Source organism: Pongo pygmaeus, chromosome 1 (assembly GCF_028885625.2).
Source record: "Pongo pygmaeus isolate AG05252 chromosome 1, NHGRI_mPonPyg2-v2.0_pri, whole genome shotgun sequence".
Taxonomy (NCBI): Eukaryota; Metazoa; Chordata; class Mammalia; order Primates; family Hominidae; genus Pongo; species Pongo pygmaeus.
Window position 1 is genome coordinate 14,870,455 of NC_072373.2, and position 17,267 is coordinate 14,887,721.

A 17,267-nucleotide genomic window follows, 5' to 3' on the forward strand; every position below is an offset into this window, starting at 1 on the left:
TTTTGATTTGCATTTCTCTGATGGCCAGTGATGATGAGCATTTTTTCATGTGTCTTTTGGCTGTATAAATGTCTTCTTTTGAGAAGTGTCTGTTCATATCCTTTGCCCACTTTTTGATGGGGTTGTTTGTTTTTTTCTTGTACAAAATCAATGTACAAAAATCACAAGCATTCTTATACACCAGTAACAGACAAACAGCCAAATTGTGAGTGAACTCCCATTCACAATTGCTTCAAAGAGAATAAAATACTTAGGAATCCAACTTACAAGGGACGTGAAGGACCTCTTCAAGGAGAACTACAAACCACTGCTCAATGAAATAAAAGAGGATACAAACAAATGGAAGAACATTCCATGCTCATGGGTAGGAAGAATCAATATCCTGAAAATGGCCATACTGCCCAAGGTAATTTATAGATTCAATGCCGTCCCCATCAAGCTACCAATGACTTTCTTCACAGAATTGGAAAAAACTACTTTAAAGTTCATATGGAACCAAAAAAGAGCCCACATCGCCAAGTCAATCCTAAGCCAAAAGAACAAAGCTGGAGGCATCACGCTACCTGACTTCAAACTATACTACAAGGCTACAGTAACCAAAACAGCATGGTACTGGTACCAAAACAGAGATATAGATCAATGGAACAGAATAGAGCCCTCAGAAATAATGCCACATATCTACAACTATCTGATCTTTGACAAACCTGAGAAAAATAAGCAATGGGGAAAGGATTCCCTATTTAGTAAATGGTGCTGGGAAAACTGGCTAGCCATACGTAGAAAGCTGAAACTGGATCCCTTCCTTACACCTTATACAAAAATTAATTCAAGATGGATTAAAGACTTAAACGTTAGACCTAAAACCATAAAAACCCTAGAAGAAAACCTAGGCAATACCATTCAGGACATAGGCATGGGCAAGGACTTCATGTCTAAAACACCAAAAGCAATGGCAACAAAAGCCAAAATTGACAAATGGGATCTAATTAAACTAAAAAGCTTCTGCACAGCAAAAGAAACTACCATCAGAGTGAACAGGCAACCTACAGAATAGGAGAAAATTTTTGCAACCTACTCATCTGACAAAGGGCTAATATCCAGAATCTACAATGAACTCCAACAAATTTACAAGAAAAAAACTTGCTTTTCTTTTAACAGATACCTAATATTCCATTTGCCTTAGGTTATCGCTTGAGTCCACTACTGATGGACACTTTAATAAGGTTTTGTTTTGTTTTTTAAGACTAGATATAAAAGCCCTTTTGAAAAGGCTGAAGGAAAGGCTAGGATAGAGAAGAGGGGAAATGCAGAAGTTGGGAGAGATAGGGCAAAACCCAGGGGAATGGGATCTGCTGGGGGCAGGGTATTGCCATTTGAAGAAAGACTCTTGACAGTGAAGGAGAAAAGAGGACAGGTGAGTAAGGAGGTGGCAGGATGAAGAAAGATCTCTCACTCCTGTCTCCTGTGATGTGTGACGCATGGCTGTCTGCTGATAGTGAGAGGGTCGGGGAGGGCATAGGCACTCCAGGGAGTGAAGAAGATACATTGGCCAAGGCAGGAGCGTGATCTTGCCAGAAAAATGTCTTGAAATTGCTGCTTAGTTTATGGGTTGATGATCATGAATTTTATCTGAAACCTGCCTGCCATATTGTATAACTTTTATCCCTACCTTTTTTGCCTTTTAAGACGTAAACTTGACAACAGATGTTTTAAAAATTTAAACCCTGCTCATAGTAAATTTGTTTGGTTTGTGAAAGTAGGTACAGCTTGACTGCATGGTATGAGTCTTTGGAGTAGAAAAAGTGTCTTTTATGTAATGGTTTTCTCTCCTGGAAAAAAGAGTTTTCTGCCAGACATAGGTTTAAGGTTCCATTTCAAAATGTGAAATTTAGTAAGTGTCAGTTTTTAAAGTATGTATTGATCTTGGAGAGGTGTGTATAAATCTTAGGATAAAGTTCATAAAATTTTCTGTTCCTTCTCAACTCTGCAGCCCCCCTTTAAGATACTGAATTGATTCTCCCCTCACCAGAGTTGTTTCATTTGTCTGTGGCTCATACCATATTTTTAATCCTTAGGAATGCCAAGAAGAATTGGCAACGCATTCAAGAGCATTTCTTTTTTGCAACATTTCACCCACTCGAGGATTACTGTCTAGAGGTGAGTAGAGAATATCATTTGTAAATTCTCTACTGTATCTTTAATCCTGATGCTTCCTTTCTGCTTTTGTTGAAGGGTTGTGATTAGGGTAAAGTTATTGTCTTACTTACAAACATCACCTTAACATTTTAAAGTTCTAAGTTTAACTTTGTCACTTTATGCAGATGACTTGCTTTCATTTCACTCTTAAGCAGTGAAAATTGGCTAGTCATTTTCACTTTCTATTTCTCAGGCAGTGTCTGGCTTGTAAACAATGGAAGGGAATATTTAACTCTAAACAGAAATCTGTTCTGACATTAAAAGGAAATGAGTGAGAACATTTGTGCAGGTGAGATTTCATTGTACTGAAGCCCATTGTTAATGAAAGAACAAAAAGATATACTCTTTTGTTAATGGCAATTTTTAGGTTCTGGGTAATGAAAATTGTATAGGAGATGATACATCACCTCAGTGACTGTAACAAAATGTGCTTATATAATTTTAAGAACCATAAACATGCTTATTATAACATGTAAATTAATTCAATATGTAAATCAGTAGACATTGCATAAATTATGTTACCTTTTCCCTTTTTCAACTGTAATTATAATGTGCCACTCTTGAATTTAAATCATTGACATAGGGCTTTTCCTCTGAAGAACTTATAAGTTATTGGTAACTTAAGCTACTGTACATAAGCAATTTTTTTGGTGGATTACTAAGATTATTGATAAACTGATCTTTAAAAAAGTATAGATCTATATATTGCAAGATATGCATCTTAGAACACTAATGTGTATTTTCTGCTGCTTCACTGCAAATATCATTTAGGATTTTTCAAAGATTTTAATATGCTCTGCTCTGTGTCCTTTAGCGCCCAGAATGCTTTGTCCGGCATCTTTCTGCAGGACTCCTCTAGTCACTCTATAGTGTTAAGTCAACCTTTTTCTATTCAGTCCTCCAACAGGAGTAAGTCCTTTGCCTCCCTCCTGCCCTCCCTCATCCTTACGTTTGACCACCTCACTCTCATATGTTTTATGATTTATTCTCCAGTCATGAAATGAAGTAAAAGTGTATGTGTAAATAAAATAATGGGGCTTAATTGTTCACAGGAACTGTATCTCTTCATGTATTTGGAGCTGTACTTAGTGCCCCCTTAATCAACATGTAGTCGTGATCATTGTGCCAGTTTAAGTTTGCACAGATATAGCTAGCATGAAGAAAACCATATTCATTCTAAAACCTTTCATGAAGACATGTGCATTGCTGCTAAGGGTATTGTTTCATTTTTAAGTTGCCTGTTACTTGGACCTCTGCTTCCTATGTACTTTTTTCACTGTTGGTTGTTTTTATGGTTCAGTTCTTTTAATAGGTAAGAAAAGCAAAGGAGGATCGCTTATGCGATGACTGTTTACAGTGGTGTCAGACTATGCCGTTTTCATGAACACTTTAATATGCTGTTGTAATCTGATTTTATCCTCTTCTTACAAATGAGGAAGTTGAAGCCAAGAAAGGCTGAATCACTTGCCTAACGTCACACAACTAATTATATTAGTCAAACCAGAATTCAGATTCTAAATTTATCTAATGGGTATGAGAGTGAAAGGCTTATCATGAAAAGAGCTTGAACTTGATTGCCTTTGGAGGTATTTAGTTGTCAGTAAATTGCACTTTCCAAATACTGTCCATCGTTAGAACTGATGACTTCTGAAACACTGTTTTTATGAGTCACATACTGGTTTATTACACACAGTTAGAAGTACCGGAGTACAAGTTCTGCCTCCCCTCAGGGATTCCCTAAATTAATCCCCTAATTTCTGAGAAGATGAGAAATATATATAGACAGTTGCTATAAGATATAAATGAAAGTATATAGTTTGAGCAGATGTAATAGTTTGGAGAATATATCATTAATAATTAAGTTGTATTTTCCATGTTATATATTTCTTTGTTATTTTTAAGGGAAGAAATTTAGATTTTATAATTCTCTTTTCAGACCATATTTTACATCCTTCCACGCCTTTCAGGCCTTATTGAAGATGAGTGGATCACCATTGATAAATTTACCAGATTCACTGATGTTCCTTTAGATGCGGGATTTCAGTGGTACCTTTCTCAAACTCAACTTAGTAAACTAAAACCAGGTGACTGGTCTCAGCAAGACATAGGTAAAAAATAATTTTCATTTTATTTTTTCCCCTTGTTGATCTGGTTAGATTTTTTTGATTTAAGTTACTAAGGACAGGTAGTTAATAATAATATCACTTTCATTGACATGGTGAACTCTGCCTTTCCACTTAGGGAAAAGACAGTGAAAAAGTGTGGTATAACTTTGACTAACACTTTTAGTGAAAGTTAGCTTTAAAGCTATTTAAAAAAAAAAGCCAAAGAAAGCCCGATCTGCTTTATATAAAGCTGATGGCCAGTGGCCTCCCTTTTAAGTAGTATTGTTCATTAACACTCATTGCTTTTCTACTGTATATTTCTGTAAAAATAAACATTTCCAAAAGGACCAAATGATGAAATCTCTTTTTTTGTCCTTCGTAGGAATAAAGCAGAGCTCTTGATTCTGGTCCCCTCTTGGTTGGTTGGACGTCGCTTCGTGTTATCCCTTCTCCTCTGTCTCACCCTTCCCTGTACACAGACTCCTTTCCACCAGCTTCCTCTGGGACCCACATTCCTCTCCTCCCCCTCCCACTCCCTCTCCTCCCCCTCCCACTCCCTCTCCTCCCTCTCCTCCCCCTCTCCGTTTCCCCCTCCTCCCCCTTCCCTACTCCCTTCTCCCCCTCCCTTCCCTCTCCCCATTCCCCTCCCGTCCCCCTCCCCTCCTCCTCCTCCTCCTCCCTCCTCCTCCTCCTCCCTCCTCCTCCTCCTCCTCCTCCCTCCTCCTCCTCCTCCTCCTCTTCCCCTTCACAGTCAAGCTGTCCTAAAAACCCAAGGATCAGGTTCCCTAACTCAATTTAAAAATGACAGCTAACCGTCTTAATGACCGTAGGCTATCTTCTTTCTGTCAGCCAATTACCACCTTTGAAACATCTTTCAGGAAATTAGAAATTTTCTTTCAGTTTCCTTTACACAGTCCGAGTGGACAGATGGATGCTGCCCTCAGATTGCACCTGCCCTTTCTGTGCCACGTGTTTGCTGGTCTCCCACCATCCTGCCTTTCCTCCTCACTCTGACGCTTCTCGCTCTGAGTCCCTCACATGCCCCTGACATCAATGCTTCTCCAAACTTTTCATGTCTTCAGGACTCACATGTGACTTGTTGAAAATTCAGATTCCATGTCCCACCCTTAGATTTTTTTTTCTTTTTTTTAAAGGCCAATTATGGGTCTGGAACCACCCTTAGTTTAATTCAGTATCTCTGGAGGAGAGTTCTGGGAAAATGCAATTTTTTCAGGCCTCTGGATGGTTCACTAATGTGTTTTAAGACATACTGTCCTAAATGTATTCATTCAACAAAGATTGATTGATTGTCTCCTGCATGTTAGACATGAGACCCAGTCCCTGCCTCATAGAGCCCACGTTCTTACAGAGGAGACAACAGGGAACACGTACCTAACACAGTGTCTGGTAGTAGAAGTACCGTGAAAAAACAAAGCAGGGTGAAGAGAGGGACGGAGGGTGAGAAAGACCTTTCTAAGGAGTTGACATTGAGCAGAGACCCCAAGGAAGTACGGGAAAGGCAAGGCAAAGTCTGTCGCGGCGAGAGCTTTACTGGAAAAGGAAAAGCAACTGTGAAGATTCTAGAGCAAAGGACAGTGACAGGAGGCACTTCCCAGTGCGGTTGGGTAGAGCCTGGGAGGAGAGGGAAGAGAGATGGCGTTGTAGACAGCTGTCCAGTTCTGCGTAAAGCGGAGCAGGGAGATACAGCATTACTGGAATGGCAGAATGGCTAACGAGGTCTGTCTGTTCTGCCTGTTTTTAGTAAAGAGGGGCATGTTGTAATAGGGTTTCCATGCTGAGGCTTAAATGTTAGTATCCCCCTAATTTTTTTTCTTTTTTATAAAAGTTTTACTTCATTTTTAATTGACAAATAATAAGTGTACATATTTATGGGGTATAGTGTGATGTTTTCATGCATATATACATTGTGTAATGGTCAAATCAGGATAATTAGCATATCTGTCACCTCTCACGTTTGTGATGAGAACATGGAAAATCCTCTCTTCTAGCTATTCGGAAGTATACATACATTATTGTTACCTATAGTCATCTTACTGTGTACTAGAACACAAGAGCTTATTCCTGACTGACTAACTTTGTACCCTCTGACCAACCTCTCCTCCTGCCACTGAAGGTTTTCACTGGCCCAGTCTTCTTCTCACTCTTCATGTTCTCCCAGAACACATTTATTAATGTCCCCAACTTGAAACTACCGCCTGTGTAACTATAACTTTCAAATCCTTATCTGCTGCCCAGCCTCTGTCCTGAACAGACTGGACATTAGCACCGGGATATTCCTTAAGCTCTTGAAATATCACCATATCCAAATTCAGTTTGCCTTTCTGCCCAAAAGTGCCTGCTCTGTATGCCCTATTAATGGTATCGCTCAATCATCATGGAAATCATTCTTGTCCTGTTTTTGCTCTTGCCACATCCGTTACCCAGTCTTGGTGATTTCACTTCCCAAAGCTGCCTCCTCTTCCTCTTCTTTAGCCCCTCTTGCCTTGTCTTCATTTAGACTGGCATTGTCTTTACCTGGACTAGTACAAAAGCCCCTTAATGGTTTCTAGCCTTCACATAGCTATTAAAAGAGATTTTTCTAAAACACACAGCAGTACTGTTACTCTCCTTAAAATTTTTTAATGGCTTTCATCTGTGGAATAATTTTTTTTTCTTTGAGACGGAGTCTCGCTCTGTCTCTCAGGCTGCAGGCTGGAGTGCAGTGGCACGATCTCAGCTCACTGCAATGTCTGCCTCATGGGTTCAAGTGATTCTCGTGTCTCAGCCTCCCTAGTAGCTGGGATTACAGGCGTCCACCACCACGCCTGGGTAATGTTTGTATTTTTAGTGGAAATGGGGTTTCGCTGTGTTGGCCAGGCTGGCCTCAAACTCCTGACCTCAGGTGATCCTCCCGCCTTGGCCTCCCAAAGTGTTGGGATTATAGGCATCCACCACCACGCCTGGCTAATGTTTGTATTTTTAGTAGAGTTGGGGTTTTGCCATGTTGGCCAGGCTGGTCTCAAACTCCTGACCTCAGGTAATCCTCCCACCTTGGCCTCCCAAAGTGCTGGGATTACAGGCATGAGCCACCATGCCTGGCCAATAGAATAAATTCTGTATCATTGTATGCAAAGCCCTTTGGTTTGAGCCATCTCCCTTCACTCCATTGCAGGCCGTGCACTAAACCAAGGTACTTGCTGCTGCCTGAAGCATGTTGCGCCTACATCCCATGCATGTGCACATGCTGTATCTACTGTCTGCTTTGCAAACTTTACCTTCCTTCCCGTGAGCCTTCCGGGGTCTTACCCTTTGCTTCTCCCTCCCCTAGACATTAGTAACCCCTTTCTGTGTGAGCATTACTTTCACTGTTGTACTGTGTTACAGTTATTTGCATGTCTGTCCTATCCTAAGTGAACTAAGTGCTCCTTGATTGCTCAGAAAGCAGTTTGGAGTAGGACAGAGTTGAGGAAGAGCCTGAGAGGTAGAGTCTCAGTCCTGTACTACAGAGATGAAAACACTGCAGTCAGATAAGCTAGTAACGTTCTGTGTCCTCATCACTTTTGTCAAGAGATAACTGCTTTATACAACATCCTCCATTTTAGAAAAGTTACTCCAAGCACTTGTAAAATTATTTTAGATATTTTTATTATATTGTTTTCAGAAATACAGTCTTTCCATAGAAAATCCCAATCTAATATACTGTTGTTTGTAAGATACATCAGTATTTTATGTACTTCCAAGGAAAAAAATGTTACCAAACTATGATACTCTGGATTCTAAGATGTGTCTCAATTTCAGATATGCTAAAATGTGAAAAAATGTGTATCTCATGTTTCCATGTTTCTCATGTTTCCATAATTATCATAATATATTGGTTAGTAAAGCTGATTTTGAAAACTTAAAATTACTACTACAAATGGGAATTGTGTCTGAATCCAACTGAAGTTTTTTAGTTAATGCTTTGTTAAATCTCATTCTAAATTATCTCATTCTAAATTATTTCACATTCTTAAAAATACATATACATGTATACATAAATGTATAGAGATTCAGATTTATTTATATGTGGGATTGTTTTCTTTTTCCTTCCCAGGTAGTAATTTGGTCGAAGCAGATAACCAAGCGGAGTGGACCGATGTTCAGAAGAAGATTATCCCGTGGAACAGTCGTGTTCCTGACTTAGACCTGGAGCTCCTGTTTCAGGATCGTGCTGCCAGACTTGGAAAGTCAATTAGTAGACTCATCGTCGTGGCCTCGCTCATTGACAAACCGACCAATTTAGGAGGTAAAGTTGGAGTTTTCCGGGAGCTTTGCCTGAAAGCTTTTGGTCTTCAACATTTTTTAATTAATCCACTGCCACGGGAGCTTCAAAGGAATGTATGCGACATGTTGAGCTTAGCATTGTGTTGGGAACAATCTTAATGATTCCAGGTGTTCTGTGCAGGACTGTGCAGGACCTGTGAGGTATTTGGGGCTTCAGTGCTCGTTATTGGCAGCCTTCAGTGTATCAGCGACAAACAGTTTCAGCACCTCAGTGTCTCTGCAGAACAGTGGCTTCCTCTAGTGGAGGTGGGTGGAAAGTAATTTATTATTAAAGTTCTTAAAACAAGCCCGCACATGTACCCGTGAACCTAAAATAAAAGTTTTAAAAAAAGTTTGTATTTGTAAAAATATTTTGTAGTGCTCTATCTTTGTGTATTAGTCCTTTTGCATAATTTATAATAGTACAGTCTTTAATAATTTAAGAACAGTGTTTAAAAATAACATACAGCTCACTTCTGTTTTTCTACTTATTTTTTTATAGGTCACATTTTTAGAAATCATCAATAATGTAGAATTCTGTGCAGTAAAACATATCCTGTTACAGCCCACTCTTGATTTAGGAATAATTCTTAGAAATTTGTATCATGTTAGCCAGGTGTGGTGGCTCACGCCTGTAATCCCAGCACTTTGGGGGGCCAAGGCGGGCGGATCACGAACTCAGGAGATCGAGACCGTCCTGGCTAACACAGTGAAACCCCATCTCTACTAAAAAATTTAAAAAAAAAAAAATTAGCTGGGCATGGTGGTGGGCACCTGTAGTCCCAGCTGCTTGGGAGGCTGAGGCAGGAGAATGGCGTGAGCCTGGGAGGCGGAGCTTGCAGTGAGCCAAGATCACGCCACTGCACTCCAGCCTGGGCGACACAGCAAGACTCCACCTCAAAAAAAAAAAAAAAGAAATTTATGTCATGTTGGGAGAGTTCTTTTTTATAACGTATAATTCTGTCCTTTTTCTTTTAAAAAGGGTTAAGTTTAGGTTAATATGTTGTTTAACTCTAATTTACTCCAAGCAGGGCTATAACTGAATGAATATTCTGTTCTTTTTAAACTAATATTCAGGTAAAACCACCTCAGCTAATTGATTATCTGCAGCAGAAGAAAACAGAAGGTTATACCATCATTGGAGTGGAACAAACTGCCAAAAGTTTAGACTTAACCCAATATTGCTTTCCTGAGAAATCTCTACTCTTGTTGGGGTAAGAAGCTTCTCGTGTCCATAGTATATTCTCTGAGCCCCAGACTACTGGAAGATGTTACCTTGTTTTTTTTTTTTGAGATGGAGTCTCACTGTAGCCCAGGCTGGAGTGTAGTGGCACAATCTCGGCTCACTACAACCTCTGCCTCATGGGCTCAAGCAATTCTCAGGCCTCAGCCTCCCAAGTAGCTGGGATTACAGGCATGCTCCACCAGACCCAGGGTTTCACCATGTTGGCCAGGCTGGTCTCGAACTCCTGACCTCAAGTGATCCTCCTGCCTTGGCCTCCATGGTAAGATTACAGGCATGAGCCACCGTGCCTGCCTAGAAGATGTTACCTTTCTGTTTTACAGTTTACCCTGACTCCTGCTCATACCTGCACTTTTCTTTGATTTGTAACATTTATAAGAAGCCCCCTGGGCTTTCCTTTTATTTCATCTCTCTGGCATGGCCAGCTGAACATGGAATTGACCCATCAGTCTTTTTTTTACACTCTTATTTATTTCCCAGCACTACAGACTTCATTTGTTAATGTTTCTTTTAGTAACATTCAGAATATCAAAGAGAAAAATTGTTTGTTACAGGAAAACTAACCTTTCTTCCATTTTCTTCCTCAGAAATGAACGTGAGGGAATTCCAGCAAATCTGATCCAGCAGTTGGACGTTTGTGTGGAAATTCCTCAACAGGGCATTATCCGTTCCCTGAACGTCCACGTGAGTGGAGCCCTGCTGATCTGGGAGTACACCAGGCAGCAGCTGCTCTCACACGGAGATAACAAGCCATGATGTGCCTTCCTCAGTGAACCGCTGGTGCTGTTCAAACTTTTTTTAAAAAAACTATTTGAACTAAAGAAACAGATTCTGAAATTTATTGTGATAATTTGTATTTCTTTTTTCTTGCAATTTAATGCCAAAAGTTTGCCATGTGCCTTAAACATATTACTATATATTTTCCCCTTTAATAGACACTTTTTGTTAAATTGTATTCTTCCTTTAATAAAATATTTTAAGCAATTGTGGAAATAAAACAATGGATTTTTTTAAGAGATAATTTATTTCCTAGAAATGCCTGTTGTCAGAAATGTGGACTATGATAAAGCAGAGTTAAAGCAGCGATCATCTGTGAACACTCATACCCTTGAGTCATACGGAGACCGGGGAGGTTGAGGCAAAGATTCCGAATGAAGAGGGGTCGTCAGCCTCTGTGCCGCTTTCCATCTCTGTACTCCCCTCGGGAAGCACGTTTGGCAGGATGCAGAGCCAGCGTCCGTGTGAGGCTCAGAATGCTCAGGTAATAGGTTTTAAATTATTTTTAAAGCCATGAATTAGGCCATAATCATTCACAGTAAGTTTATGGCCAGGTGCAGTGGCTCACGCCCCCCACACTTGGGAGGCCAAGGCGGGTGGATCACCTGAGCTCAGGAATTTGAGACCAGCCTGGCCAACATGGTGAAACCCTGTCTCTACTAAAAATACAGAAATTAGCTGGGTGTGGTGACATGCACCTGTAATCCCAGCTACTTGGGAGGCTGAGGCAGGAGAATTGCTTGAACCTGGGAGGCAGAGGCTGCAGTGAGCTGAGATTGTGCCAGTGCACTCCAGCCTGAATGAGAGAATGAGACTCCATCTCAAAAAAAAAAAAAAAAAAGTTTATATGAAGTTTTTCATATCACCTTTGCACACAGAGATCAAATAGTGGTTAGAAATAGTCTATATTCTGACAACTATGAACAGGGACCTAAAGGAGTTGAATTACTCCTGTATATCTTTATCGCAACAGAATGGAACCTATAAGTGTTGATTGACTGTTTCTGTTCTTTCAATTATTTTTCCTCTGGCATTTATTACTTAATTATTTATGAGTAACTATTTATCACTACCCAGCAATGAACTTCAATTATATCTGGGTCCTTTTTAATAATATTTAAATTTGAGCCCATTACCTGTAAATATTTTCTTCTGTAGTTTTCTTTAGAAATAACTGTTTTGCAGAAGGGTTGCAAAGAGAGTACACAAAGTTTTCATACACCCTTCACCCACATGCCTCTAATGTGATCTTAATAACCATGGTAACCATCAAAGCTAAGAAATTAACCATTGATAGTGGTTCTCTTCACTAGACTATAGGCTTTATTCAGATCTCCCATTTTCCACTCTGTTTTCCACTCTGTTTTCTGCCCCAGGAGCCAACCCAGGATACCACATTGTATGTCCCCTTAGTCTCCTCATATCTCTGACAGATCTTCAGTCTTTCCTTGTTTTTCCATGACCTGGACACTTTTGAAGAGTACTGGCCAAGTATTCTGTGAATGTCCCATAATTTGTGTTTGTCTGGTGTTTTCTCATTAGACTGAGGTTGTGGGTTTTAAGGAAGAACATGCCAGTGGTCAGGTGCCTTCCCATCACATCGTGTTAGGTGGCTCATGGCACTCGCAGGACGGACTACCCCCATCAGTGGGTGAAGGCTGCGCTTGCCACATTCTTCTCTGTGAAGTTGCTGCCTGTCTCCTTAGTCTGTTAAAAGTGAGTGACTAGGCTGGGCGCGGTGGCTCACGCCTGTAATCCCAGCACTTTGGGATGCTGATGCGGGCAGATCACGAGGTCAGGAGATCGAGACTATCCTGGCTAACATGGTGAAACCCTGTCTCTACTAAAAATACAAAAAATTAGCCAGGCATGGTGGCGGGTGCCTGTAGTCCCAGCTACTCAGGGAGCTGAGGCAGGAGAATGGTGTGAACCCGGGAGGCGGAGCTTGCAGTGAGCCGAGATCGTGCCACTGCACTCCAGCCTGGGCGACAGAGTAAGACTCTGTCTCAAAAAAAAAAAAAAAAAAAAAAAAGTGAATGACTAAGCCCAGTCTATACTAAAGGGTAGGGAATGTAAACTGTCGGAGGGAGGAGTATCAAATAATTCAGGGGCACCTGTTAAAATTACTACAGTAATTAATATTTGGGGGAGTACTTGGATGCTATGCAAATTACAAGCCTGGTCAGTGGATGGAGCTAGGGGATCTGTGTATGTCTACCAACCCATGTATGTACATAGCTATAGATGTTTCTGCCTTTATCAGTCTAGATAGGTGAACATAAACGTGACTTCGTACTGACATCTCTGACACAATCCAGCACCACAGGATTCATTCTAACATTCACCTCTTGCTTTTAACTGCTTTTTCTGACCTAGACCTGGTTCTCATTATCTATATTTACTTATTTGTTCAATCCTAATATAAACGTAGTTTCAGAATTGCAAATTTAGCAACTGTGTACAGTTCTTTTTGTCTGTAGCCTTACAGTATCTGGTCAAAACACCATTTTCCAGTTACCTAGGTCAGTCCCTTTCTTACCCACCTCTTTGAAAAGGGTTATGTCATATATTTTATAATACAACTAGACTCATCACAACCTGCATTCCATATTGTAATCCCACCAATATCCTGGTTGATTTTATTTGTGCATTCAGGTCACTCTTTATAGTGCACAGTCTGGGTTTTGACAAGTGTGAACTCATGAATCTGTCACCACAGTGCCATAGTTTTGTCACCCAAAGTTTACTTGGGTAACCCCTTCATAGTCAACCCCTTTCCTCATCCCAACCATTGGTAACTACTGATCTGTTCTCTATTCTTTAGTTTCACCTTTTCCAGAATATTATAAATCACAGCATATAATATGTAGCCTTTTGGATCTGGCTTCTTCACATAGGAAAGTGCATTTAAAGCTCATCTATGTTGTGTGAATCAGAAGTTCATTTTTCCTTATTGCTGAGTGGTATCCCATTGCATAGATGTATCACAGTTTATCCATTCCTCTGTTGTAGGCATCTGGGTTGTTTCAAGGTTTTGGTGATTATGAATAAAGCTGCTTTGAATAAATATTCATATACAGGTTTTGTTTTCAGTTCATTTGGTGAAATACCTAGGAGTGTGATTACTGGGTCATAAGGTAAGTGTATGTTTAACTCTGTAAAAAAGCTGTTTTCCAGAGGGGCTTTATTTTTTGCCTAGCCAGCAGCAGTGAATGACTGTTGCTCTGCATCCTCGGCAGCACTTGGTGTTGTCAACTTTTTAATTTAAGCCACTCTTAAGAGGTGTGTAGTGATTATGTAATTGTGGTATTAATTTGCATTACTCTAATGTTTAGTAACGTGGAGCATCTTTTCATATACTTTTCAGAGTATACCTTCTAAGAAGTATGTACAAAATCTTATTTTTTAAACTGGATTGTTTTTCTTATTTTGAGAATTACAAGATTTATTCTGGATGCAAGTTCCTCATAAAATATATGATTTGCAAACATTGTCTCTCAGTCTGTAATTTATCTTAATTATTTTAAGAGTATCTTTTGCAGAGCAAAAGTTTTTAATTTTGATAAAGTCCAATTTAGCTTTTACTTGTATGGATTGTGCTTTTGATGCTTTATCTGAAAATTCATTTCCAAACACAAGATCATGCAGAACTTCTTCATATTTTCTTCAAGTTTTATAGTTTTACATTTTACATTTAGCTCTATGATCCATTTTGAGTTAATTTTTGTACCAAGTGTGAGGATGTTAAAGTTTATTTTTTGGTGTATTTGGATATCCAATTTTTTAGCACTATTTGGAGAAAAGATTATCCTTTCTCTTTTGAAATGCCTTTTTACTTCTCTGTTGAAATGCCTTTGTACTTCTGTCCAAACACAGTTGACTATTATATGGGTCTCTATTGTTCCATTAAACTATATCTTTCGTTTTGCCCATACCATACTGTGTTGATTACTGTACCTTTCAAATATGTCTTGAAATCAAGTAATGTGAATCCTCCAACTTTGTTCTTCCTTTTAGAATTGACTATTTTAGTTCCTTCACTTTTCCATATAAATTTTAGAATCAGCTTGTCAGTATCTACAAAAAAGCTTATTGAGATTTTGATTGGGGTTGTATTGGACCTATAAATCAAATTCGAGAGAATTTAACCATATCTTAACAAAAGTGAGTCTTCTAATCCATGAACACAGTACTGTCGTCCCTCAGTATCCACGATGGATTGGCTCCAAGACCCTCTGCAGATACCAAATTCTGCAGATGCTCAAGTTTCTTATATAAAATGGTATAGTATTTGCATATAATCTATACATATCCTCCTTTATACAGGCATACCTCATTTTATTGCACTTGATTTATTGTGCTTCACAGATAATGCATTTTTTACAAATTGAAGATTTGTGGCAACCTTGTGTCAAGCAAATCTATCTGTGCCATTTTCCCAACAGCATGTGTCTCTCTGTTTTGCTAATTCTCACAGTATTTCATATGTTTTCATTGCTTCATCTATTATGGTGATCTGTGATCAGTGATCTTTGATGTTACTTTTATAATTGCTTTGGGGTGCCACAAACTGCAACCATATAAGATGGTGAACTTAACTGATAAATGTGTGTGTTCTGGCCAGGTGCGGTGGCTCACTCCTGTAATCCCAGCACTTTGGGAGGCTGAGGCGGGCGGATCCCTTGAGGTCAGGAGTTTGAGACCAGCCTGGCCAACATGGTGAAACCCCGTCTCTACTAAAAATACAAAAATTAACTGGGCATGGTGGCATGTGCCTGTAGTCCCAGCTACTCAGGAAGCTGAGGCAGGAGAATCGCTTGAACCCAGGAGGCAGAGGTTGCAGTGAGCCGAGATCATACCACTGCACTGCAGCCTGGTGACAGAGCAAGACTCGTCTCAAAAAAAAAAAAGTGTGTGTGTTCTGACTGCTTCTCTCACTGGCTGCCATCTGTCTCTTTCTCCTCAGGCGTCCCTATTCCCTGAGACAACAATATTGAAATTAGGCCAATTAATAACACTACTGATGGCCTCTAAAGTGTTCAAGTGAAAGGAAAAGTGGCACGTCTCTCGCTTTAAATCAAAAGCTAGAAATGAAAGAGCTTAGTGAGGAAGCCATGTCAAAAGCTGACACAGGCCAAAAGCTAGGCCTCTTGCACCAAATGCTTAGCCAAGTTGTGAATGCAAAGGAAAAGTTCTTGAAATTAAAAGTGCGACTCCAGTGAACACATAAATAAAGTGAAAGTCTTATTGCTGATATGGAGAAAGTTAGATTTTTTGGATAGACGATCAAACCAGCCACAATATTCCCTTAAACCAAAGCCTTATCCAGAGCAAAGCCCTAGTTGTCTTCAATTTTATAAAGGCTGAGAGGTGAGGAAGCTACAGCAGAAAACTGTGAAGCTAGCAGACGCTGGTTAATGAAGCGAGAGGAAAGAAGCTATCGCCAAAAAAGAGCAAGGTGAAGAAGCAAGTGCTCGTGCAGAAGCTGCAGCAAATCATCCACATCTAGCCAAGATCACTGATGAAGGTGGCCACACTACAGATTTTCAATGTCGATGAAACAGCCTTCTTTTGGAAGAGGATGCCATCTAGGACTTTCAGAGCTAGAGAGGAGAAGTCAATGCGTGGCTTCAAAGTTTTAAAGGACAGGCAACTTGTTAGAGGCTAATAATGCAGCAGGTGACTTCAGGTTGGAGGAAGGAACTGCAGATGTGGTAGAAATAACAAGAGAACTAGAATTAGAAGTGAAGCCTGGTTGGGCGCAGTGGCTCACGCCTGTAATTCTAGCATTGGGAGGCCGAGGTGGGCAGATCCTCACTTGAGGTGAGGAGTTTGAGACCAGCCTGGCTAACATGGTGAAACCGCATCTCTACCAAAAAATACAAAAATTAGCCAGGTGTGGTACGCCTCTCTAGTCCCAGCTACTCGGGAGGCTGTGGTGGGAGAATCGTTTGAACCCAGGAAGCAGAGGTTGCAGTGCGCCAAGATCGCACCATTGCACTCCAGCCTGAGTGACAGAGTGAGATCCTGTCTCAAAAAAAAAAAAAAAAAAAAAAAAAGCCTGATGTGACAATTGCGGCAATCTCATGATCCTGAATGCATGAGAAGTTGCTTCTTATGGATGAACAAAGAAAATGATTTCTTGAGATGGAACCTATTCCTGGTGAAGATGCCGTGAATACTGTTGAAATAACAAAGCATTTAGAATATGACATAAACTCAGGTGATAAAGCAGCAGCAGGGTTTAAGAGGATTGACTCCAATTGAAGTAGTTCTACTACAGGTAAAATACTATCAAACAGCATTGCACGCTACAGAGAAATCTTGTGAAATGAAGAGTCAATCAATACAGCAAACTTAATTGTCTTAAGAAATTGCCATAGCCACCCCAAACTTCAGCATCCACCCCCCACCTTGATCAGTCCGCAGCCATCAACATCGAGGCAAGACCGTCTACCAGCAAAAGGATGACAACTCGCTGAAGACTCAGAGAATCTTTAGCATTTTTTAGTAATAAAGTATTTTAAAATTAAGGTATATACATTGAGTAGACATAATGCTATTGCACACTTACTAGACAACAGTATAAACGTAACTTTTATGTGTACTGGAAAACCAAAACATTTGTGTAACCCACTCTATTG

The 17,267-nt window shown here is 40.0% G+C and overlaps 1 protein-coding gene across 6 annotated transcripts in view; it reads left to right on the forward strand.

Annotated features, from left to right (window-relative positions):
- Positions 1 to 10,844, forward strand: part of TARBP1 (TAR (HIV-1) RNA binding protein 1) — a 90,686-nt gene extending 79,842 nt beyond the window's left edge. For 4 of the 6 annotated variants that reach the window (XM_054482589.2, XM_063671009.1, XM_063671007.1 and 1 more), the window contains 6 exons: positions 2,076 to 2,157; positions 4,133 to 4,304; positions 8,395 to 8,586; positions 8,746 to 8,870; positions 9,681 to 9,817; positions 10,434 to 10,844. In XM_054482589.2, the coding sequence (XP_054338564.1) occupies positions 2,076 to 2,157; positions 4,133 to 4,304; positions 8,395 to 8,586; positions 8,746 to 8,870; positions 9,681 to 9,817; positions 10,434 to 10,602 (877 nt within the window). In that variant the 3' untranslated portion in view covers positions 10,603 to 10,844. Of the gene's footprint in view, positions 1 to 2,075; positions 2,158 to 2,389; positions 2,486 to 4,132; positions 4,305 to 8,394; positions 8,587 to 8,745; positions 8,871 to 9,680; positions 9,818 to 10,433 lie in introns of those variants that run through there. The other 2 variants (XR_010127563.1, XR_010127564.1) reach the window with 2 other exon arrangements.
- The last annotated feature ends 6,423 nt before the right edge of the window (positions 10,845 to 17,267 follow it).